The 27,312-nt window shown below is 32.3% G+C and overlaps 1 protein-coding gene across 5 annotated transcripts in view; it reads left to right on the plus strand.

The window, feature by feature from the left end:
• LOC127061369 (prolyl 4-hydroxylase subunit alpha-2) overlaps positions 1–27,312 on the plus strand; it is a 286,159-nt gene that overhangs the window by 224,739 nt on the left and 34,108 nt on the right. For all 5 annotated transcript variants that reach the window (XM_050988170.1, XM_050988178.1, XM_050988160.1 and 2 more), the window contains one exon: positions 19,171–19,373. In XM_050988170.1, coding sequence (XP_050844127.1) covers positions 19,183–19,373 — 191 coding nt within the window. In that variant the 5' untranslated portion in view covers positions 19,171–19,182. The remainder of the gene's footprint in view (positions 1–19,170; positions 19,374–27,312) is intronic.

Consider the following 27,312-nt stretch of genomic DNA (forward strand, 5'->3'; position numbering starts at 1 on the left):
CATTTTATATATCTCTATAACAAATTTCAATAATTATTTCTCGAACGAGCTTTCACGCTGTATATCATAAAAGATAAATGTCTTAGAGTTCGTTACGAATCTCACGATCGTTGTTTTAAACTCTTTCCCCTCTCTCTTCCTGCACCTCTTCCTTACCCCCATAGACCCTCATCAACCATGCGCGAGCTTTATTATTTCCTTCCTACGTGAAACACGCCCGGCACGCTTCCCCGCCGCACATTTGTCTCCGCAGCTACCGTCATATTATGCGTTTATAATGCAGTACAGAGTGCTGCAGCTCGCTCAAGATGTTCTTGCGTTGCGCGTTTATCACGAAAATAAACCTTACCTTGCTTGACTTAAGCGTATACGCTTACGATTACCAACAAACCTAACGTTCAAGGAAACGCATGCTAGTGCATTAAATTGCAAAATTTTGCTTTTGTAGTCAACGAAAATCTTGAACACATCCACTTACTTGCCAAGAATTTACTAAAATATTTCGCAATAGTAACTCGGACTAAGTAGCACGGTTACCAAGGGAAGATTCCTAATTTGAGAATTTTTCATTTTTATGAAACTGTGAGTGTGTGTGTAATAAATATATCGGTTCTTTTTTTGGGTAAAAATTCATTCTGACTTTTATATTACAATTTGTAGAATAATATTTCTTCCTTCGTCGTGTAATTAATTAACCATGTAGAGAATAGAAAACAAAAATAATTTTTATATATCCAAATTAATTATTAATTAAAATGAAAATATTACTGGCCATTTGTAATTGGAAATAACATATACGCGTACGTAATTTACGTATGTGCACGTATGTGTGCACACGTGTCTATAGAAATATACATATGATAGATCGTATACCTATAGCTTATTGATTTTCCTTCGAAAAAAAAAAATAGATGGAATTAAAACAATGTATAACGGCACGTTATAATTACATACATATGGACATATGTACGTATATTTGTGTCTGTGTATGTATGTATATGTTATATTCTAATTTATTCTAATAAGACGAAGTTACGTGTGAATTTATATTTTTCTTCTCATGATCACACGATGTAGAAAAAGAATGAAGCATGAGTGAGTCACCGGTATTTATATCATTATTGCAACGCGAAAACAAAGAGAGTAACTTCTTGAACTTTCAAGAAGAGACACACACGTGATATACAATCATGCACAACGTAAACTATCATACATCCACATACATTTATACTTATTCGTAGATGTCTATAGCAGTTTATGTCAATATTATTTCAGATAATTTATTTTACTTGTTTTTTAATCTTATTTTGTTTTTTAATAATATATTTTGGAGAAAAAATAAATATTTTTTTCATAAAAATATCAATTTATTTAATATTTAGTTTAGAATGATCGAACTGTACATTTGATTTCAATGTATGCGAGTTCAAAGGGTACGAATTTATTTATTCTCAACTAAAAAATTTGGTGATAAAATCGTTTCAACTTTATGTATTTTTAATTCTCAATTTTTGCACAATGCATACGGAATTGTTACATCATTTGATTGCTTTATGTCATATATTGGCCGTAAAAGTTGATTTTTCAAAATTTGTTCGTAGATATTTAAGTAAAGAACGCATACATATTTCATGAAAATAATTCAATGAACGGTTGAATCGTACTCCCTTTTATCCTCCTCTCTCTCTCTCTCTCTCCCTTTTTTTTTTGCTTTGTTTATCTCGTCATTCACCGTTCTATTTACCGTATCGTCGAATTCGTTTTTCAATTCTTTTTTTCTTCTTTTTTTTTCGTCGTACATTTCATTTTCCTCTCCCCTCTCGCATAGTCATTGTCTCGTTAATTTATGTATTCTCCTCTTTATTTACCTGCGCTACAAACTCTACGTTACGCGAGAAAGAACGTGGCAATCAAGAGAGCGACGGGATCGTTTATTTATTTGTTCTCTCCCTTTTCTAACACGTACACACGAACATACAATCGTAAACAACATACTCGGACGTTGGAATCAAGTACACCAGAAGAATGCGTCTGGAATCGTGTTTCGCACGAATTCTCGTTTCGCGCGATTTACACCCGCGTACGCTTGATTGATCGTCTCTTATTTAACGTTTGCACGGCCTCTTGTTAGGGACTAGACCATCACGTAGATGTAACTTACACAATCGCAAACGAAAAAAAAGAGGTCTATTTGCTCTAACTAATCAATGGGAACGAAATTTTCAATACTAACTTAACGATCTATAATGTAATATTGTTCGTATCTAAAAAAGAAAGAAAAAGAAAAAAGAAAGGAATGTAGATAATGTAAAACATAACTATAAAATAGTGATCGTATAATTCATAATCAACGTTAATCCTTTTTACACGAATTAACAATTAATTGACATTAATAAAAAAAAATGTGACCAAACATATATCACTTTGTATCGGTATATAATCTCAACGTTAACGCGAGGTTATAGAAGATTTTATTAAGATTTAAATGTGTACTTACATAGCGTATGTGTGTTCGTGTGTGTGTTGCAAGAATTACGTTAGTTGGATAATTTAATATCTTTTTGTTCAGTTTGTTTATTAATTCATTTCTTTTCTTTTTTGCTTGTTTTTCTTTCTTCTGCTTCTTTCGTTTTATTCATCACTGCCGTCTTCGTCGACTCCCGCAATGCGGAGTTATGTACGCATCGGTAGGAAATTATTTATTTATTTACTTAGTTGCACCACGAAACCGGATGTGAAGCAAACAAGAGATGGAGGGAAGGTAGATGGAGTAGTGAAACGGATGCCGCGACGAGCTCTTGCGGCTCGAGCGGATCAAGAATTCATTTTTCCCGAGTATAGTCGAGATCACAAGTTGGTCCTCTTCGTCGTCTCTTTTTGGTTTATAATGAAAGATCGTATTATAAAAGAGGTAAGATAAAGAGAGAGAGAGAGAGAGAGAGAGAGAGAGAGAGAGAGAGGGAGAGAGAGAGAGAAAATAAATATAATGATACTTTGCCACGAAACGCGAGAAAATTTAATTTAGGAGCGTAAATGCGACCTCATTTGCAATTTCTCTCTCTCTCTCTCTCTCTCTCTCTCTCTCTCTTTCTCTTTCTTTCTCTCTGTCTCTCTCTTTTTCTCTCTTCCTCTTTTTTTGTTTTTCTTTTTCTTCTTTCCAAACCTCTTAGCCTCCGCTTTATATTTATGACGATAATAACATTTAATAACATCATGGTTTCGTAAGGTATACTTGCCATATAATGATATATTATTTTCGTAAAAAGTATGAGACAGAATTAGCCATAGAAACATTATTTTTCTTTGAGATTAGTATCGCGATATGATTAAATCGAATCAACGATGCCGGAAGAAAATACTTTTCTGCAATACCCTAAAGTCACGCGACTATTAATGTCGTTTAAAAAGACCCTAAGTTTTCAAACCTGCTCTCACCCCCGCCCCGTTCGCAGTTCTTATCTTTCTAATCTGCATAATCTTATGTACCAGATGATAGTAATATCGTATGATATAATTCAAATACATACGGGATATATAAAAATTATTTTACCATATCATTATAATAATTTTCTTATTAATACGTACGTGTATGTCTGCGTGTATTAAATAAACATTTAATAAGGCGATTAAATTTGTATACATGTATAAATATAATAATAATTATTTTTTTAAATAAAGTTTAAATATATATTTGTAAATGCATTCATTATATTTCTTTATATATTATTAATAATTCAAAGTTTTATTTGTTATATAAAATGATTATTTTTATGAAACGTGTCTCTGAATACATTATGTTCTCGTTTTAATTTAATCAAGCTTTTTTTTGTTCAATTCCTATCATATATACGGATAAAAATTAAAATTGATATTATTTTGAAAAAGAATTATTAGCCATTATTATTTATTACTTGTCTTCATTTAATGCGTTAGTTGTCAACTCTAGACGCAGATAAATTTTCATGTTTTTGACGGAAGAGCATATGAAAATGACTGATGAAATGATGTGAAAAATGTCTGGAATTTGCAATAACTAATAAAAAAGAATTGTTATAAATAAGTCATATATATATATTTAACCTAATTAATAACTTAAATAATGCCTGAGCAACAAGCCCTACTTTATGATTAAAAAGAAAACGAACAAAAGAAAAGACATCCAATTAAGGTCTGATCTTTTACAATGGCAAATTTTACGAAGAACTTAAATGTACATTCAATGACACTATTTGCATATAAACTTTACGAGTTTACCCTTTTTCTCTCTCTTTCAAATGAAACTTTGCATTGTTTATCTCCGAAAAAAAAGAAATGAAAAAATCATTGGTAAAGAAGGATTGTTCGGACATTGTTCGTTCTGGTCTATGATACTCATTGTCGATCGAAGTTTTCAACCCGTTTGTTTCTCTCTACGCAACCGATGCCGATTGTTCGCGAGAGTTCGGTAGAATTGGAGAAATGTTGCTTTTCTCCTTCTACTCTCTCTCTCTCTTTCTCTCTTTCTCTCTTTTTCCCTTTTACTCTCAGCCCTTTTCCTTTCATCTACGTTCAGCTACCTTTGCAAGAGATTGTGGAGCCTTTTTTCACGAAACGAAAGAGAGGCAAAGGAAAAGAGAGAGTGAGAGAGAGAGAGAGAGAGAGAGAGAGAGAGAGAAGTAAAAAAAAAGTGGAAAAGGAGGAAGCAAAGAAAAAACGTCGAATGGAGGAAAAAAAGTAAAAAGAAAGAAAAGAGAAAAGAACAAAAAAGAAAGAAAGAGCATTTCGATCGAAGGCAATCTCCCTTCGTTTCTTTTTTCCATCCCGTGCGAATTGCAAAATAAACGAAGTTCGTTTCACTCGTGTGGATTTGATTCTGTACAGTCTGTACGTAAAAAAATGTCGAAGTCTCACGAGAAAAGGTCACTTTTTCTATTGGGTCTCATGTAATTTCCCTTCTATTAAATGATGACAAATGTTATCATGATATTTACTGACGATCGCGTATTCTTTCGTAATCGAATAAATAAATAAATAATTGAAATGATACTGAAACTATAATAAAACTGTCGTAAATAACTGAAGAAAATCGTTAAAAAAGTACTTGCACGTTACTTTCTCGTAAAAAAATAATCGGATGTTTTTATTTCTCTGATACTCTATAATATTACTCGCATTGTATCGTCTACAAAGCAAATATATAAGTATTCTAATATACGTATAAGTACGATGTGGTAGAACTATAAGTATTTATGTCTTATTCGCCATCATTTTTCCCATAACAAATGTCTAACGAGGAATAAAATAATAAATATTAAGTCGCTCGTCAAATAAACGTAATTTTTATGTTATTAAATAAAAAACATAAGAAGAACAAAAATATAATAATATTTTAAATAGAACGTTTTAACGATTCGACGTTTCAATTTTGTAATAAAAGAAAACATTCAATATTTTTTTCTCACTTCTCCCTATTTCCCTCTTAACAGTATTATTGTTGATAATTTTCTATTTAATTACTATTAACTTACCTACATTATGTATTTACATTTATATATATTTATATGTACTACATATATTACATAGCTGTATATTGTATTTACATATTATATTATACACACACCCACATATATATGTTCGAAACAATCATGTATAACTCGTTTCATTCGTTTTACTTTCATAGTTTCACGTGCGTGCGTGGGTGTGTAAATGTGTGTAGGTGATATATATTCCTTTTATAGTCATAGATTGAAACACTTTTCTTTTCTCTTTTTCTTTCTAACGAGGAATAACATCTGCGTGGAAGAATGATTGCGTTTGGTTTAACTAGGAATAGAAGAGTAGGGAGAGAAAGAAAGAGAAAAAGGAAGAGTGAGAAAAGGGGAAAGAGAAAGAGAAAGAGAGAGAGAGAGAAAGAGAAAGAGAAAGAGAGAGAGAGAGAGAGAGAGAGAGAAAGAGAGAGTGAAAGAGAAAGAGAGAGAGAAAGAGAGAGGAGTAATAGTGCATAGACGACAAAACTACTCCAACCTGGTTCAGTTTGTAAACTACGTGTTTACACGCGTCGCGAATACGGACGATGAATTATTCTGGTGCATCCACTTTCACTGTGTGCGTTTACGTGTGTATGTATGTATATATGTTTTTCTCTCTCTCTCTCTTTCTCTCACTCTCTCTCATCCTCTCTTTCTCTTTCTCTCCTGCAACATGCGAATGTATTAGTCGAACAAGAGACAAACGCATACGAATTCAAGCGACAGATGGCTCGGATATTTTCGTTGACCAAATTTTTCGGCAGTTTGGCCCGTATGACGATTTTTCGACGATACCATCGGTGGTACAGTTGGTGATGGCGATGGCAGTGATGGTGCGCGATACTACACGCCTCTGACAGAAAAGAGAACGTTTTTTCTATTTTACGCTCGTTCGTTTACCGGGCTTCGGTCAGTAATTTACTCGCGTCGCGTACGTCTCGATATATATGCCGTGAGTAAACAAAAAACTTGGTGATGTCCTGTGTTACTAGTGGAATTGAGAGGGGTAGGGGAGAGGAAAGGGAACTGGAGTTGAAAGAAAACGACATAAAATGAAAAAATATGATAAAAAAAAAAGAATGGGAGTATGATGATTTTAACGAGTCGAAGTGGGGAAAACTGTGATCTCGATCATTTTTATGTATATGTAGTATTTATGTTGTTTTTATGAATATGTAGATATATGTATATTACCTCGACCCCTCTCTTTATTTCTATCTCTCTTTCTTTTTCTCTCTCTTTCTCCCTCCTTCGTTCCGTATACATTCGTTCCATCTTTCTTTTTTCGTCTATTTGTGGGAATGATTCGAAAAAATCTCATTTCCATCGGGTTGCGTTCCGCTCGCTTTTGTTTACTTTGAAACATAGCTAGGGAATGTTAATTAACGCGAAATTAATAATTCGACAAAAAGAAATTTCATTCCCTTCTTCTCTCGTCTTTGTCCCGTAATCAAAAGAAGGGATATCAAGAAAGTATCACGATTCCATGTGAAATAATATTTTTCTAAGATTTAATTAACTTTTTATTTCTAAATTTCGTGATAAATCATCGTTCACATCTTTATTATTCAAATCCATTATTTAATCAATCAAAATCGTTCGATCAATTTTAAATATTATTATTAATTTATATATATAAATATATATATTTTATTCCAATGAATTCAGGATAGTGACATTCACCGAGAGAAATTCAAGAAGGATGCTACCATAAGGATTTAAAAGTTCGATTTCCTTGGAAGTTGAGCAATTTTGGCGTAATGCCTTAGTAGAATGCATAAGCGTAATCTAAGACGAAATCGGGCGTGCGTTCTCTAGTGCTATTGAAATCGATTCCGACTACTTTCGAGTTTAAGGAAACGGGATTGGCGGAGTGCATTAGTATGTAACTACATATAGATGAGTTAACTGTACGTATGTATGGAACACTTTCCACGAAGTTTAAGTTTAATTGCCGCCAGGTATGCGCCATGTCTGATTGCTGGTGTAACTTTGTTACTCTTGTCTCTCTCGCTTTCTCTCTCTCTTTCTCCCTACATACATACATACACACATATATACATACATACATATATATATATAAAGTATGTGTTGTACATATATATATATATATATATACTTTCTATGTATATACTATATATATACTTTCTTCGTTATATCCTAAATTTCTCGTTGTCCTTGCTTCACAACACAGAGAAGTTTCAAGTGACCAGGAATTCTACGCCGATACAAGTTCTGTCATTTCCCGTTAGACGTGCATTCGAACGTAGGCCATCGTTCACAAATGCACGACTGCGATCTGGCTCTGTAATAAACGGTGTTAACTTCGCTTTGATGCATCGATTCTCGCATCAGATCTCTCGAACTCTAATCGGTCCCATAGATAAAGCCAGAGACGATGGGGATTGTTCGTAAGACGAATTGTCTTGTCTAGGGACATCGCATTGAAATTAACTTGAAGAATGGAAGATTAGCGTTGGAGTTTAACATGAATTTTAAAAAACAAAGCAAAAAAAAAACATAGACGATTTCATACACGAATAATTTGTTCTTATCTATCTATATTGCATACGAATAATCGAACTGATTATAAAATAACATGTGGTCGTAAATTGATCTTTTAATTAAATTTTCGTGATAAAAGATCAAACGGATAAAATTCAATTTATATTCGAACTAAGAATATCTTTCGAAATCGTTTCTTTTGTCGATTTATTTAATTGAGTAAAATCTATCATTTGTAAATTGATAATAATAAAATAAAATAAAATAAAATAAAATAAAATAAAATCATTCGATTTATAATCAATATAAATAGTTTAGATTCTTCTAAACTATATAGATCGTACAATAGACGTACGATTAATAGTTTAATAAAACGATTCGAAAATTGTTACGTAATATTCATTACGAAAATTCTCATTCGTTTTGCAATAAAAATATTACGAGTTAATTAGGCAGTCACATTTAAACTTTTAATCCGATCTGACTAAACTTTTGAGATACGCATTTACAGACGTGCATATTCATTAATTTCTATCTTCCGTAAATGAACCGTATGAATATTTACCTACTTCAGTATTCTTCCTCAAATCCCTTAAACCCTTTTCCAATCGCCCTTTTCCTCCTTTTATTTTAATGATACATATACATACATACATGTATACATATATACATACTTATACATTATATAAAAACGTCGAACTATGGCTGAAACGGCGGAAAGTCGCGTGTCTAATGTCTATGCTACGAGGGCGCGTAAACTTTAGTGAAAAAACAAATGAATTCCATTAACGTTATTGTGCCTCTTTGATTCTTTGGCCCATAGGCGCAATAAACGTCGCTATTAAAACGAATTTATCGTGCTTACGCGAGACCATAGACGCGAGACTTCATCCCCTCCCTGTATCCCAACCCCCAACTCGTCTCTCTTTACCTCCGACCTTTTGCTTCGACCAGCATCCCTGTCTCACTGCTTTTCTTTCTTTTTATTTTTGTTTTGTTTTGTTTTCACGAAACGCGTTTTTGTTACACGGCTGGAGCCAAGTAATAAAAGATCACTTTTACTTCGACGAACGAATTTTTGTTTGTCTGTTATTTTCAAAGCGACTTCTATTTTCTCGGTGTATATATATATATTATAGTATGTATATTATATTATATATAATATATATACATATATATATTATATATGTATATATATATATATATTATTTATGTTTTTCTTTCGATTACACTCGAAACGTTGAGATAAAAATGAATAGATGGAAACTCGTAAATGAAAAAGTTACTCGTATGGCTACGAGTTACGAAGAAGTAATTGGTAATAAAGACATTCCGTGGAAACGATTAATAATTCATTGTGAAAATTATAGGAGTTCTTTTTGTTCGTAAAAAGGGTGACGAAAAAAGTGTTAAAAATGCAATAGAAATCGTTATTTATGAAACTAATGGTAACAGAAGCGAGAATAATTATTTCGGACTGTAATCCTTAAAGTTTAAAAAAAAGAGAGAGAGAGAGAGAAAGAGAGAGAGAGAAAGAGAGAGAGAGAGAGAGAGAAACTCATCCTTAATCGAAAGTATAATACGAGAAGTAATCTCTCTTCGTGTAGAAAAAAAAAGAAATCTTTCGAAAAGGATTGTGAAATAGTAGATTTATTTCGTAAAAAAATATAAAAAAAGAAAAAGAAAGAAAAGCTTCAAAAGAATACGAGATCGTTCTTTGAAAAAGAACTATTACGAGATAATCGACGTAGTTAATTGCGAATATATTTGTAGCGTACCCTTCCTTTTCGAAATAACATCTCTTAATAATTATTTCTAATAGAAAAATATTATACTTCGTAGATATTAGACAATTGGACGATTAAAAGATTCGGATAAAGAGGAAAAAAGAAAACAGGGAATAACAAAGATTAAAATTTATGTGACGCTTATAAAACGAATCGAATCTTGTATTGAAATGACAATGGGCTCATATATCGAACTTTACGAAATCGTGAGATTTAAATTTCTCTTAATGGAACATCGAGAAAAATGCCCCTTTCTCTCTTTTCTCTACTGATTATTATGGAGGCGATGACAAAGTCCTGCAGAATGTCACCAATAACAGAGTCGTTTTAGTTCACAGGAAAAGGTAGCTTTGAAAACGGGCGAGAGCCTCAAAATGGTAATTTCACGGTTTCTCGAGCATTATGCCCGCGGCCAATTTAATTCCGGACGGATGATCGTCTCTCTTTTACTCTCTTCTACTTTCCTCTCAATTGTTCATCCATTCTTTTCTTTCTCACTACCTTATTCCATCCCTTTCCTCTTTCACCTTCTCCTCTACCTTCCCCTTCCCACCCCCTCCCCATACCTATCGCTCCCTTTTATCTATCTCTTTTTTGCTTCTTCTTCGTTTGACATCTTTCTCTTTCTCTCTCTTTCTCTATCTATCTGTCTATCTATCTATATATCTATCTATATATCTATATCTATCTATCCTTTCCCTTTCCTGTTGATCTCTACTCTGTCCTTTTCCTTCCATCTTTTCTCTCTCTCTTTCTCTCTCTCCTTCTCTCTTCCTCTTTCAATCCTCCTAGGTGTTTGTCTTTCATTTGCAACACCATCCATTCTTTCTACTTTACATTTCTTTCCTTTTATTATTTCGACCTCTTTGTAACCTCTTTCAAGCTCCTTGACTTTAACGATCGACTTTTCGATTTGTTAAACCCATCCGTGTTCTCACGTAGCAGAATATAATTGAAGCGATCGATTGCATACGTTAATTCTCAGATCGAGTGTAATTTTTGTTAGTTTTATTAAAAAATAAAAAAGAATTGAAGGTATTTATATATCTATCTATCGTTCTAAAAAGTTTTAAAGCAGACACCAGTGTACATTCGAATACTCGGTTAAGTATCATACTCTGTTACACCAGTTAAAGACGATAATCATCCTTTTGTCTCGCTTGTTGTACCAAATATTTTAGAACACCATCGCGATTAGGGAAACATAACAACAACGATCGGTCCCGTTGATTCTCGTTAGAGAAGAGAGTCGAATTTAATACGATACCGTCCTCTCGGAAATTCAGGACAATTACAGGTTTGTGGTGGTACCGTAGCAAACTAATTTCTACCGGTAATTAGAAGTGTGGTCGAAAAAGAGAGAGAGAGAAGGAGAGAGACTCCTCGCGATTTGTAGAAAAGGAGAGAGTGAAATAGAAAATAAAGACCGAGGAGAGAGAGGCAGAGAAATGAAGAGAGAAATAAAGAGAAAGAGAGACAGAGAAATGAAGATATGGAGAAAGAAAGAGAGAGAGAGAGAGAGAGAGAGAGACAGACAGATAGAGAAATTAAGAGAAGGAGAGAGAAAAAGAGAGACAGAGAAATGAAGAGAGGGAGAGAAAGAGAGAAAGAGAGAGACGAATTTTGTACAGCTAACTCTTCGGATTTCAGGTTAATTACTGGTTGTGTAATAAAGCTAGAGGCGTTGGATTAACTTTATTGGTAATTAGCCGTCGGTTCGAGGAGAAAACAAAGCTAGCTGTTGCACGACGACGACGACGACGACGACGACGACGACGACGACGACGACGACGACGATGACGACGACGACGAGGAGGAGAAGGCGCATTACTGGAAAAGTTTATCGACGAATGAAAAAGTGAAAAGTCGCGTTCACTTCGAAGCACTCGATCCGTTTTCAGGCATTCTCGAGTGTGCACACTCTTTCCAGTTGAAAATGCGACTGCTTTCTACTTCGAAGTTCGAACTAACGAGTCTCGACGTATCCTCACCGAACGAATCGAAGCGATCTGATAGGAGTTTAATTAACTTTCAGACGGTATGACGCGCGTTAATACCAAGCTCTGAACGAGAGGGAATTTTTCTGATCCGGTTGGGAAACTCTCTTGCGTGATTTTCTGAAAGAACTTTTCACTTATATTTAAACGAAGAAACTACTTCTCTTTCATCTCTTTTTTTCTGTCTCTCTTTTTTCCTTTCATTCCTTTATCTAAATTTTCAATCAACCGATATTGATTATCCGGATATCAATTGTACGAGTTAACCATAAGTCATTTTATATCGTGCGAAAATAATCAGCTCACAATTCTTTTCGTGATTTCTTAATGGAATTTTTCTCTATCTTTCTATCTATCTCTGTCTCTCTTTTTCATTTCTTCTCCAACGAAGATATCAAGTTTCTTTCTTTATCAGAATTTTCGATTAACCGGATTATTATATAATAATAATTGGTTCTCTGTCATTTCTATAAACGATAAGGTGAAGACAATTTCTGAAATATCGATCGGCATATCCAGTAGAAAAGATGATAATAATAAGTAAGAGTAAGAGATCGTGTGAAAAAGATAAGAAACTTTTGTCGTCTCTACCGTAGGAAAGAAATTTTTGAGAAGATTCTTCTGATAACTAACAAAAGAATTAATTTGGCAAGATCTTCAAACGCGATAAAATATGGGCGATGAACGAATGAATTTCATATTATAAATTATTTTATAAACGAGCAATTAATTTTGATTATTTCAATGACGCTCAAGATCTTTGTCTTCGATAAATTTTACGAGGAACTTAATTTTATTAAGTTTTTACTTACTGCGACCTCTCGTCGACCACTTGAACGAACTTCTTTTCGCTCCTTTTTTTTTTCTTTTTCTTTTTCATTTTCTTTTTTTCCCCTTTCCCTTCTCCATCTTCTTCTTTTTCGCTGGTCGAGTTAATCGATTCCACGGCTCGTTGACTCGACTTAATTTCACGATCGACAACCGGGACGGTGATCTCGTCGGCTGTGACTCTTTACATTTTTTTCTTTCGTTTTCTTTTTCTTTCTTTAAATTTTTTCCTCTATATTTAAAAACTCATCAATTTTCTTGAAAAACAATAATATTAATTAATAACTCTCTTAATTAATATGTCTTTAATTGATAAAGGAGAAAGTATGTACCTGCATCGAACGATTTTTGAACGACGATCAAGAACTCCTTCCATTCATATCAACCCTTCTTTATTTCTCCTTTTCCCCTATCCTTATTCCAACCCTTCTCTAGACCCTTTTCTTTTTTTCTTCCTCACGAATACCTTTCTCTTTTACTTCCTATACCTCCTGTGGCACACTCTCGGTAGTACTCCTATTCTTCCGGGGTGGCGCTTAATTAACGCCACGCATTCAACGAGATTTCCAGTCCCGTCGTCCTTTTTCCAGCCGCGACCTTTTGAATTTTGTCTCAAGGGTTTTCGCAGAAAAGAAAAAAAAAAGAAAGAAAAAGAAAAAGAGAAAAAAAGAAATGGCAAAAGAAAAAGGGGAAAGATTCGTAAGGATTAATTTAATATGTCGGAGATGCTGCTGCAGTCTTTTCTCTTTCAGATTTTTCCCTACTTTTAGACTTCGAACTTTTATTTACTTCTATTCACAAAGATAGTCTCCCCGCGCGATATTACGAAAGAACTTGACTACGATCAGACGACGATGGAATGTTTAATAAGACGATTGAATTCAATGAAACGGTCGAAATAAAGGAAGTAAAGCAATTATTACGACGATAGGACGAACAATTGGGTGCTTAACATTTATTAAAATTGCTTATATAATAAATATCTTTAAACTCTTTTATTATATTCGATCTATTTTCGGTTTGTTATTAAACGTCATGGTAACATAAATAAATCTTCTAGAAAGTTTTAGTCTATTTCTAATTCTCTCTTTCTCTCTAATTATATCTTTATAGAGATTTACTTGAGTAAGTGAGTAGTTTGAAGTAAGTAGTCATGTGTGTGTATATGTAGGAATGAAAGAGAAAACAAATAGCGAATTGAAAGAGAGATTTGGACGAGAAGAGAGGGACGTGAGCGAAGTGAAATAAACGTAAGATAAGCGTTAGAAGACTATTGATATTGACGGAGAAACAATAACGAACGACAACAAACGACAGTCGAGATTAGACGCATGAAGATAGAACGACTGTTAATCCTTTGACTTTGTTTCTTTTAATTAAATCACTTGTTACATAATCCCTTAATAACACGGTGTAACTTTGAAGTCATATATTTAAGTGTGCATATATATATATATATATATATATATATATATATATATATATATACATACATAGATGTATATCTTGTAAATCTTATTTCATTTTATTATTGTAAAATTCATATAGAAAATTCATAACAATTCATAACAAAGTTTTTAATATTTTTTTTAAGTCTAAGTTATACTTAATATAGTATAATTTAGATGATATTATAAATGCTATATTATAGTATAAAGAAGAATAATAAAAAAAAGTTACAATCATATTAACAAGAGGATTTCTTATTGAACAGAAATGAAACAAAAAAGAAATAAAAAAAGTATCGTTTAACATTCTACCATAATGCTGTTCATCAACTTTGGTTTTATAATGGTTCACGTCAGCAATGAGCACAGACATAATTTTTAAATATTTAAAAAAGTCATCTCCTCATGTAAATTTTCATCTTTAAAATGATAGCTTCTTTATCATAATTGGCCAAGAATTAACTGTAAACTCATTGTTGGCGTAAACGCTGTTCTCGACATTTTCCGCAAAGAAAAAGTTTGGTATAGTGGCGTAAATCTGCGGCAAAATAGAAGAAGCTTGAATCTCTAGTACTGATTTTCATATTACGCTTGAGTCGTGTAGGTGCTTTGTTTCCATGAAGTAGACGATTACCTACTTACTTGTGTACGTAAATTGTTGCTCACATTTACTGATCCATTCGAAACACAAAGGAAACGCGTGTCGATGTTTTTGTTGATTATTTTGTCTGAAATAATAATTAATGTATACTTACATGTACTTATGTGTATTAAATATTAATACTTTAATAAAAATCAAAACATGAATTTGTTTCCGCACTATCTATGACATAGAATTTTCAACGTTATATTTTTTTGTGATTTCGTCTATAGTCCACTTTATTATTATATTATTTTCTTTTAAAGTTACTATAACTTTAATAATATATAATAATGATAATGATAATGATACGAAGCAGCAGTAGAAAAATAAATATATACTTACATTATGTACATGATCTAAATTCTACATTGATAAAATTCTGTTATAAAATCGATATGAAAAAAAAGTCTGAATTCATTAATTAATCGTCACGCAGATAGGTCCATATAATCTTTTCAATTATTCCAAATTTATTTTAACAATGTAAAGCGTATATATAAAAGCAAAGTATAATTAATATTTGATTAACAGTATTATTAATATTTAAATTAACAATTATACAATTGTTTAAATATTATATAACTGATACGGTTTAATTTTATTCGTTCGAGCGATCGTTAGATAAAAATTTTTAAGTTTAATTAAGCATATGTAAGCAAACATTATAAACAAAACAAATACAGTCAACCAACTTTGACAGATATCGAATTACTATCTTTTTACATTTCGACGAGTAAACATCGAAGCTTTATTCTTCCATAATGCGAAACTTGATAATTTATACTTTCGATTATATTATATTCATTTAAACAATATATAATTTACATGAAATATAATTAAATAATACTATATTTATTTCAACATTTCATAATCCGTCAACATGTTAATAATAAAATAATTTTAATTTAATATTTCATGCAGCATTGGCTGCATATAATGTCAATAAAAACGAAAGTTCGATCGATGTTGGCAATTATTGAATTCTTTTTTTTTTTTACATTCCGACGAGTAAACATCGAAATTCTCTTTTCATACAGCTAAGCTTACATAATTTATATTTTTGATTATTCGAGTCTATTTCGAGTTTGCGTTTGAAGCCATGCATGCTTCGAACGAATGATGATAACAGTCTTAAATACGATATACATATCTCTCTTTCATATATATGCATATGTATATACTGTATATACTATGTATAGAAGAGTTAAACTACTTAAAATATTTTGTATCATAGTATAAATTTCTAATATTAACATGTTATGTTAACATTAAAAATTGTGACTTTATTTTTTAAAGACATTTACTATAATTTATTCCATCTCTTCAAAAGAACGAATCAATTCGTCATAAGTATTTTCAAGACATACAGATATATGATTTAGATAAAAATAATTATATCGGAGAATAGAAACATTACCATATCGTACGTTATTACAAAATCACAACGAACATTGTTAAAAGTTAATAGGAAAATCTTTAATTTTTCGCCAAGCTCTTTGATTTGCTAATCATATTGATCTATTTAAAAAAAAATATAATGTAGGAAATAAAATTCAAAAAATATATTCTAAAACATTGTAAAACGTTTTAAATTGATGAATATTATTTCTTTCTTTCCTTGTTTATTCTTCTTTATTTTTTTTTTTGGTTTTCATTAATATTTTAATTCAAAAAATAACGAAAGACATTGCCCTTTTTTTTCTCTTTTTCACATGACGAGTATACTCGTTGTAAAACAAGAAAGAAAAAAAAAAAAAGATTGCCATCTCTTCGTAACGAGTATACTCGTTAAACACGGTTAACAGGTTAATAATTTCAATAACGTCTGAAAAAACAAAGCAGGCGTCTGTCTGTCTTGCGCAAAAGTACTTTGGCACCATACTTCAAGAGAATTCATATGCAAAGCGGTATTTTCTTTGCATTTTTTCTTTCGAAACGCTTTGCTTAGAACACTGGGAATGCGAAAGAGTTGAGAAGGTCGAACAAAAGAAGAGAAACGAACTTGAGGAGAACACTCTCTTCCCTCTCTCCTCCTCCTCTCGTCGAATCTTTTTTATAAAAAGGTGCTCTTTTGCTAATCTTAATTAACGCCCGTTCCTTAAAAAAAAAAACGCTTCCTTTTCTCCATCATATTTTTCTCGTACGAGACATTTTTCTATTTACTTTCTCTCTCTCTCTTTTTTTTTCTATTTCACTCACTCACTAACTCATTCATTTCTCTCTCTCTCTCTCTCTCTCTCTCTCTCGTTCTATCAGTCATTCATTCTTTCGTTTATTCACTCTTCTCTTCCTCCCTCTTTCTCACTCACATTCGCTCATTTTCTCTCTCTCTCTTTCTCTCTCTCTCTCATTTTTTCTCAGTCTATTTTTTTCTGTCTATCTGTCTCTCTTTCTTTATCTTTACAACCCCGTCCCAATGGCGCTCGAGCTCGAGCTTTTGAACTTTCGAGTACTCCCGAAGAAGATGGGGGTAAACTACTGGCGAGTAGTAGTAGTCAGTGGGTGAAAAGGTGCCGTTTCTGTGTTTCCATTCCTTCTACTACAGACTTTACGATCTTTACGGCTGCGTGACGAAATAAATCGTTGAACTATTAGGTGTAACTTGGATACCCCTTGCTAGCTTTAAACCTCGTGTTCTGTTAAATTTTCTAGCGTAAACTTCCTCTCCTCCATTCCTACGTTTCTCCCCCTCTCTCCCAACTGATTCCAAGAAAATGTTTTTCTATGTACGGGGTGTACGTTCTTAAAATTCATGTTCTCTGTGTCACTCATCGATATAGTTTTGTTACCGTTACTAATAAACGAAATATATTGATCGTTAACTTTCTGATTTTTTAATGTTACATTCAATCAATTATGAAACTTTCTTAACGATCCTTTCTTTTCTTTTTTTGATTCGTATTATTCTCACTGAAGTTTAAAAGTGCGAGGTAGTTTTATTTTCCTTTTTTCTCTTCTTTTCTTTTTTTTTCTCTTTCTTTCCTTGTCTTTAGTAATTGCATTTGTTATAATCGAATTGCCTTGCATTAAATGGGACGAGAAGCTTTAATAACTTTTAAAAAGTATCACCCTGTGTATATATATATATATATATATATATATATATATAAATATATTGTGACATTGGTTGTGTATAGAAAGAGACACAGACGGTCCCGTGGAAACTCGATTAGAGAATTTTTCTTTAATTTGTGACCGGAGGCGTCTTGCCCCAGAGACAAAGTACTTTTAAAAAGAATCCGTTCGGAAACTTTAGTATCACGTTAAAGGAAACGAATAAGTTTAGTTGCAAAGTCTTTTTCTTATTCTTCTTTTTCTTCTTTCGAAGTTCATCGTTCGATCTTTTACTTCCGAATTGAATTGAGAATTTGGCAAAGGATTTGGTAAGATAATTTTCAGAAGATTGGGATGATCTAATTTACCTGCCGTCATTTATAACTATTAGTATAACTAAAATGTCGACTCATAGTCAAAGTTTACTTTGTTAATAAAATGCTACCGAAACGTATATATCTATAAATAAATATATACTTATGTATACACACACATATACACGCATAAATATATATATATATATATATATATATATATATATATATACATATATGGTTAAAATTTCCACGGATAGTTATGTACTTTTCCTAGATAAATAGACGTTTCCAATAATTATCTTTACTTAAAACACAAAAATTTGTTTCGTTAATATTTCTTCGCAAAAAGAAACTACTATTAAACTACTTTAATTAAGATAGTTCATTTATTCGATCAATACTCTTAAACATCTGATTAATATTTTAAATAAATAGTTAATATTTATAATTAAATATCATATATATAATATAAATGGCACGTTCGTATATTATTAATAAATGATATTAAAGAAATTAATTTAACCAATCGAAAGGAGTATTTTGAATCGGTAAAGAATATTTATCGTGGAACGTGAACGGCGGTACGTAAGGTTTATGGTCCACATCGAATGATCCACGCGACTCTATCAATCTTATTCGACCATTCGTTCAAATCAAAACGACTTGAAGCTCGTGGACTTTTTGACGAGGGGCGGGTAGGAGCAAAACGGCGGACGGTCAACAGTTTTTCTTCGAGAAAGATTAAAAGCGGTCGGCCGTGAGCGTTCGAATGGACCGCTGAACATTTTTTCGCCTCGCGTACGTGATTAATTGGTACTCATCCATCTTCATTCTATTGTCGTTAGTGCCGTGGTTTCTCTCTCTCTCTCTCTCTCCCTCTTTGTCTGTCTCTTTGTCTTTCTCTTTTTTTTCTCACTCTATCGAAAGAAATAAAAAAATAAAGAGAACGAAAGGGAAAGTAGTTATCGGTCGCAATTAATTCCCGGTAAAGAGAAAATATTTATTGGAAAAAAGACAAATTGAAATGGAGATTTTTGATATGATTAAAACTAATTTTCTCTTTCTTCTTTTTTAATATTTGTAGAAACTGTCAAAGATGACGAGGCTCGGAGGGATGCTGGTTCTTGTAGAAGCCTTTCTGATGACCACATTCTTTATCAGTTCAACCGCTGAACTTTATACGGCATTGGCGGATATGGAAGAACTTTTGGAGACCGAATCGGTTCTTATAGATACTCTCAATGGGTACATAAAAGCTCAGGAGCAACGATTGGCTACTCTAAGAAAGTAAGTATTACTCGTAGATATTCTTTTTTTATTTATTTTATTTATTTTTTTCTTTTATTTAATACGTTAATACTCGATATAATCTTGCATGAAACGATATATCCATCTAATAATATCTTTTATTAAATACTTTATTAGACAAAGAACACACAAGAAAATTTATTATTATACTTTTACATCATATTTTAGGAAGTAGGTATGCTTTCAAAGTAACAACAGAAATTTTAGAAACCATTCGAACACGATCTATAATATGCGAAATACCGATAATCTCTATGACATTCGCAAAGTGTTAGGATTTATTATTGTAGACATTCATTAGCGATAATAATTCGCAAGAATATTTAAAAAGAAAATAATTTCAAATATAACCAAATACCTAAAACGTGTGAATCGAAACAAAAGAACCATTCAATGAAATATTAACATTGCGTTTGAAAAAATAAAAAAAAGAGAAAAAGAGAAAAGATATATTTTTGTCATGTGTTGATTAAACATGATTTCGATTAATTTACATTAATTACATTACGTTATATATAGAAGTTTAATGAATTAAAAATACATAATTATAATGTATAATTATATATAAATATATAATATATAATTAATTTTAAAATATGTTTCACAAAAAAGGATCCATTTCAATTCTTTCATAATTAATTCAGACACATTAATAAGTAGAAAAATTTGTTTATTGTTTGAATATTTGTGACAGTAACCGTAGTTTATTACAGAAAACTCGTATTTCGTTTATTCTGCAAATGAATTTTGCAGATCGCAATATTTTTATCTGCTTTCTATCGATCGAGGAATATATAAGAATACTTCATTTCCATCTAATTATTCCACGTTAATATAATCACATCAAGCGATGTTCCTTCTGACGTAACGTGAAAATCACGTTATATTTTCCTAGCAAATATTACTTTGACGAAAACAAAAGAAAGAAAGGAACGAAAGAAAGAAAGAACTCAGTGTCATTCGTCATTGCTTGGTTTGCTAGAAATGACTGCAATGATTAAAGCTTTTTTTACTGTATACGAACATAAAATCGACTTCAGAAAGTAATGAGTTTTAATTAATTTTTTCGTAGAATTAAATATGATTCGTTGTAATTTCTGCGTTTAATTTTGTGAGTTCTCTAGTCGGAATGCTTCTGTCGATGATTTTTGGGAAAAGGAAGATATTAAATTACGAATAAAGAAAAAGCGACTTCGTAATAATAACAATAATAATAATAAGTGTTTGTAGAAGTAGATGTAGGTGAAAATGTAACGTTTACAATTTTCAATCAAAATATTTGATATCCTAACCGTGATATTTTTATAGCAAGGGATCGTAACGTCGCTACTTTCTTATGTGATGTCTATATAGGTACGTTTGTAATATTATTCCCTGTACTAACATATATACGCGAGATCGAGAAGTCGTAGTTCTTGGATTTCATCGTGAAAAGTAAAGAGAGAGAGAGAGAGAAAGAGGGAGAGAGAGAGAGAAGCAAAAAGATATATATATATATATATATATATATATATACACATATACATATATATATATATTATATATGTGTGTGTGTATGTACAGCAACCCTTTGAACATACTGAGTTGAACTTTGTAGCTATTCAACGAAAGCTTCTAGTTTATTTCTCGCGTACATTCTAGAAGATAAAACACGCTTCTTTTCTCGTAAGTTCGAAAGATCAACATAATATTATTTTAACAAAACTAGATATATATTATATACTTTCAGAGAAAAATAATATATCTTCAGCAGGTAAAATAATGTATGAAAAAATGAACTAAATATATTCTTCATTTCTTCTCATGAATAAAAATATTCTTAATTTTGTCTCAGTATAGTCATTTCATATATGGTAACTATATTTTTTAGATTATATTTCATTCGATTGCTATAAAAAAATTATTAGATTATATTCGAGGTATTAATATTCCTTTCTTTCTTTCTTCCTTTTTTTTTTTTTAAATATACATAAGTAATACTATAACTTTTACATTATATAATTTTTTCTTTGTTTGTAAAAACCAAAGATAAAATTTGGTTATAAATGTTTAACGATCTATTTGCTTTAATTACATAATTTACAAATCGAGAAAAGAAAGATTATTCTCCACGGAATAGACCCAGAACGATATCGTTCGTAACAGGTAGACATTTATTTTTTTTCCTTCTCTCTCTTCTTTTTTTTTCTTATTTTTTTTAAGAGTCCCGTTTTCGAGAGGCATTGGTCGGATCGCAATCTTAACGTTTATCATCCCGCTACCCTTATTCAACCTTTCTTTTTTCCTCCCTTCCTTTTCTGTCCTCCGTGGTGATCTCAGAATGGTCAGAGATATTGGTATCGAGTCGGGCAGCGTGCCAAATCACACCCAAGGGAAGGTGAAAGGAGAAGGAAAAGAGGGATGAAACGGAGCATGGAAGAAGGTGACAAGAGTGTCGCACTTTCCCTTCTCGACCTTGTCGCAAAGTAAGCAGAATGTAAAAGGTATGGCTGGTGAGTCGAACCTTGTGTCACAGTGAAAACTCGCTCTGTCTCTCTCTCTCTCTCTCTTTCTCTCTTTCTTTCTTTCTTTCTCTCTTTTCTCACTCACTCCACCCTCTTCGTCTGTTTGTTTTATATTCTCAATATATTCCTCTCCTTTTTCTATTTTAGGTAGTCTGTCTGATGGATAAGTGTTACGTGAGAACAATCATTCTTTATAAAAAAGGTCTACAAGGAGTTAACGTTGATAGAAAGAGAATTTTGAATTGAAATATCCAGTCTTAGATTGAATTTAGAAAAAAAGAAAAAAAAGAATTTTGAATTAAAATAATATATAGTACAGTTAAAAAAAAGAAATTTCGAATTAAAATATTCAGTCGGGTCAGAAAAAGAAGAATTTTTAATTAAAATATAGTTTTTTCGTTCAAAGTACTTACGTAAGTAAGTACATAGTTCCGATAAAAATAATGAACTACATACATGATGTATATTAATATTCATGTAGCGTAGATAAAAAGAGAAATTTTGCCTCGGGCTAGTGGAGCTTTCTTCTCCAATATGTTACCAATACTATCTAAAGTTCCATTTTTTCTATCTAACGCGTATCGACGTGCCATGGGAGACACTTTTGCACGAAACGATATATATATATATATATATATATATATATATATATATATTTATAGAGAAAGGGATAGAGAGAGAGAGACAGAGAGAAACACAGAGAGAAAAAGAGAGAGAGATGGACAGACGGACAGACGGACAGTGAAAGATATACGAAACTCCGATTTTCTCGCAATATTTTCGGTCCCTTCGGAAGATTTTTCGCATATTAGCATATAGATGGAAATTGAAAAGTCGTTTATGGAAAAACGAAGCAGTGAAGCGACTAAAAAAAAAGAAAAAAATTCGCGCGCGCTTGCACGCGAGAGAAAAAAAGAGAGAGAGAGAGACCGAAAGGAAAGAGAGAGAGAAAGAGAGAGAGAGAGAGAGAGAGAGAGAGAGAGAGAGAGAGAGAGAGAGAGAGAGAGAGAGAGAGAGAGATAGTTAGAGTTTTACGGATAGAAGTTTTTAACTTTTGCAGGTACATTTTCTGTTAGCGAATGAGGGTTGTTCGAACAAGAGAAGCTTTCACTCGGTTTCATGGCCAATCCTCCCTTTGCGTTCGATCCTTCTCTGCAATCCCTCCCAACGTTGCCTATTCAGAGTTCGCTGATCGGTGGATGTGCCACGTGACCACAAGATTGCGTGCCGATAGATTTGTTCAGGGTTCTGCCTTTGTTACCATTCATCGAGCGACGATCCTTGAATAAATGCTACCTTATTACGTTGATCGTTCTGTGGTCGCTGCCGGGATTTTGCGCCTATAAATGCACGTGCCGTGCAACGATTTCGTGCGGAATAAACGAACGTAGATAACAGACGGGAAGAGGTGGGAGTAAAGAGAGGGGGTGAAGGCAAGGGAGAGACTAAAGACGATAAAAATATTTTATATTCGAATGGTTAATTTCCGAATAGATTATATTTTCGATGTAACTTCAGTTGTAAGATATGAACGAGAGTATCAAGATTAGGTTTCTTTTTTTGTTTATATTAAATTTATAACTGTATTTAATATAAGAGCAGGGAAGAGAGGATAGATCTCTTTTCAAAGAAATATTACAATTTATTTAAATCGTAAGATTTGAATAAGAATATCAAGATTAGATTTCTTTTTTTATTTATATTAGAATTATATCTATATTTGATATAGGAGCAGACAAGGGAGATCTCTTTCCAAAGAAATATTGTTATTTATAAAGACTTTCTTCTATTGGTTAATCATATTATGAACATACATATCATAGTAAATATTATGGAAATAACCGTAATACATTTTGATTAGAAAAATCTTTGAGAAAGTAAATTCCTTTCACTTTGAATTCTCTTCCTATATTACGTTTATATAAGAATTTCGTAAAAGTTACGTCTTCTTGACTGGAAGATAAAGTTCTTACGTTTGTACATCAGCTCTTACGTTTTCTTACGTTTTTATTTCTAGATAAATTTTTAGAAGTTTTTATAACGTTCGATGAATTCTTCAGAAACCATTAGACTTTTATCGATTAGACTCTAAACCTACTTTGTTAATTTAATTCTCTATGTACCAGTTTTTTTTCTTTCATTATCCTACGAGTCAATATATCTTATTAAAATCGTAACAAGTTATCATTACTAATCGCAATAAAAATATCGTTGTTGAAGCTTTAATAAAAAAATGTTGCAATTGAAGGCATAACGTGTTTGCGGATACAGGAACACGAGTTTAAACGTCGATTTGAACGCTTTCAAGATGCGCTGTCGATACGAATGTCGAGTCGAATATTTTACAAGCAGTACGTGCGTATTCACACACACACACACACACAATGTATGAACACTAACGATTGTGTGCGTGGTAGGCAAATTCTATACATACAACGGTATTGTTTCCACGTGACTCGATTACAATTGGTGAACTTCGAATGACCATAGAGTAAAGGAGAACTCTCTTTCTTTCTCTCTCCTCTCTTTCTCTCTGTTTCTATCTCTTTCTCTCTCTTTCTATCTTTATCTGTTTCTATCTCTCTCTCCTTCTCTCTCTCTTTCTCTCTGTCTCTCTCTCTCTTTCACACACATTTTTTTTATTATCTTATTTTAGGGCTGAAGGTACAAAACCGTGCAAGATTTTACGTCGTCATCGCCCGCATGAATATTTTCATGCAGTTGCACGTCCTTTTATCGTCCCTTTTAGTTTTCTTACCATTCCTTTATTTCCTTTTCTATTTTTACCGTAGCTTTCATTTGCATGAATTCGTGTAATCACAGTCTCGAAATCAAGAAAAAGTTCTTCGCCAAGGAAGTCCTCTTTTAAACTCTTTCCCGTGTTCAAGATTTTCCTTCTTTTTAGCGTTAATCGGACGAAGAAGGAGAGTCAGCTTCCTTTGAAATTAAAGGAGTAGTTTGAAAGGAAAGAAAAAATTTCATGCCTTTTAAGATTGAGAAAATCGTCCATAGAAATGTAAGGATTCTTCTTGCATATTCAAATAATAGATAATCATAATCATTTTTCTCAATCATTAACAAATTAAATAAAAGAGTTATTGACACATTCTACATTAATTAATTGCAATTTCTGAAATGTTAATAATAGAAGAAAAAATAGAAGGAATAAGAAATTTGGTCATATCCGATCCTTCGAATTTTTTTTGAATATTTTAATAAAAGGGTAGGAAAAGCCATAATAAGAGATTAGAGAAAGAAAGAGAAAGAGAGAGAGGAAGAGGAGAGAGAAAGAAGAAGAGAGAGAGGGAATGATGACAAGTACATCATCGCATTTAGGACACAAGCGGTTTGCGCACAAACACATCGAATATATGTAGAGAGAACAAGGGTGGGGAAAGCTTTAGCATTGTTGGCTCAAAGGCAGCAAGAGCACGCGCACGTGTAACTTGTGTTACTCGCGTGCACTTCTCAAACATATAGGTACCTATAGGTATGTATGGATATATGTATATGGTATAATACGTGCTGCACATCTTCGATGCTAGGAACGTCGACTCTCTACAGAGAATGAGGTAGAGGGAGAGATCGCATCAGACACGTAATCCCAAGCCGCACCTTGTCTCCCGATCCGACCTACTTAACCGGTATTATGTTTCTACATATCAAAGTACTATTAGCGACTACTTGCCCAACTGGATCTATCTCTATCTCTATTTCTCTGTCTCTCTCTCTCTCTCTCTCTCTCTCTCTCTCTCTCTATATATATATATATATATATATATATATATATATATATTATATGTATAAACATATACATTTATGTATGTATTTACTATCTATCTAATAAAATATATGTATTTAAGTATATGAATATTGGTCAATGTATATATGCATATACATATATACATTCATATACATGATATAAGCTTATAATGTAGGTTATGCGTATGATAAGAATTATATACAATATATATGTGTGTGTATATATATATATATACGAGGTATATGTGTATGACTATAACTGTGCTGTATTATCTGTTTCCGATGCTTTTACGATGCCATATCGTGTATTGTTCCAATTTCTGGCTAGGAACATCCTTTACCATCGACCGTGCTTAGCGTCAAACCCCATAATGTAGGTGTCCACTTCTGTTTCTCTGTTTAATCCTTTATAAATTGTAAATCTGCAAGGACTATGATGATTCTAATACTGAGATTTTTCTGAATACTTAAAGTTATATCGATAAGTTAAACTTTTATATAACGATGAGCTTTATCTCTGCAATATTTTATTAAAACGAGATCGTTATTATTTCGTTATCAATTTAATTTTTTTCTTTTTTTTTGTTTTGTTTTTCAAATAATGAAAATAAAATAGATACTTCATATCTATAGTTTTGGTTGGTATTTTGGAATGAATAGTTCGAATTTGTAGTTCGAAACCAATAGTTTGGTTCGATCAGTTTGTATTACAGACTGATCCGAGATTTTGCGGGTTTTAGGGTTTAACACTTAATGTTACCAGGAGAAAGGATCGACTAAACTGAAGTTCGTAATTTTAGTTTCAAATAAACTATTTACAATGTCGATTCGAACTTTTCATCGTTGAATCAAACTTTCATGGTATCCCCATGTTTTCAACAGGATCACGTTACTACTTTGGTTTTGTAGATTCACGATATCCCTTTCCATCAATAAATGGATGTATGTAAATAGAAACGATTTAACGCCGTTGTATATTTCGCAGCGTATGTTGATTAAAATTATGTAAAAAAAAAGAAAAAGAGAAAACAGTAATTGATCGATCGATCGATCGATCAGTTTGAAATAATCGACAAGTATTTATCGTTAACAAAATATCGTTAACGAGTGGGGAGGATCTCTCATTCGAAAGATAAGTAATTCTATCGAAAACCGATCTTTAACAATCTGCAGTGATCCACTAGCAAATTCAAACGTTTGTACGTGAAAATAAATGGAAAAATAAAAAATTCGATGGTCATCGAACTCGATAATCGCAACACGGTGCACGTAAAAAAAGAAAATTCACGAATTTTTCAACTCTATACCTGTTCGCTCATGTATCAGCATACTGTGTACTACATGATTTTTTAACGTAACGATGAAAAAAAAAAAAGAAAGAAAGAAAAAGAAAAGAGAAATGAGTAAAATGCGTTTAAAAAATCATGTGGTTCGAAGTCGATTTCGAACACTCGCGCTTAAGTTTACCGGCTTGTTCGTTTTACACAAGCGTCCTGATTAAATTTACCGCTCGAATTTATTCTCCTTCTCTCTTTTTCTCTCGCTCGTTCTTTCTGTCTTTCTCTCGTTCTCTCTTCCCTTCGTTCGTATGAGAGAGAAAACAAAATCATTCGTTACGGTCGTTCCACGGCTTGTCAAACGCTTGTCACGCG

The sequence above is a fragment of the Vespula vulgaris genome, chromosome 1, assembly GCF_905475345.1.
Source record: "Vespula vulgaris chromosome 1, iyVesVulg1.1, whole genome shotgun sequence".
NCBI lineage: Eukaryota > Metazoa > Arthropoda > Insecta > Hymenoptera > Vespidae > Vespula > Vespula vulgaris.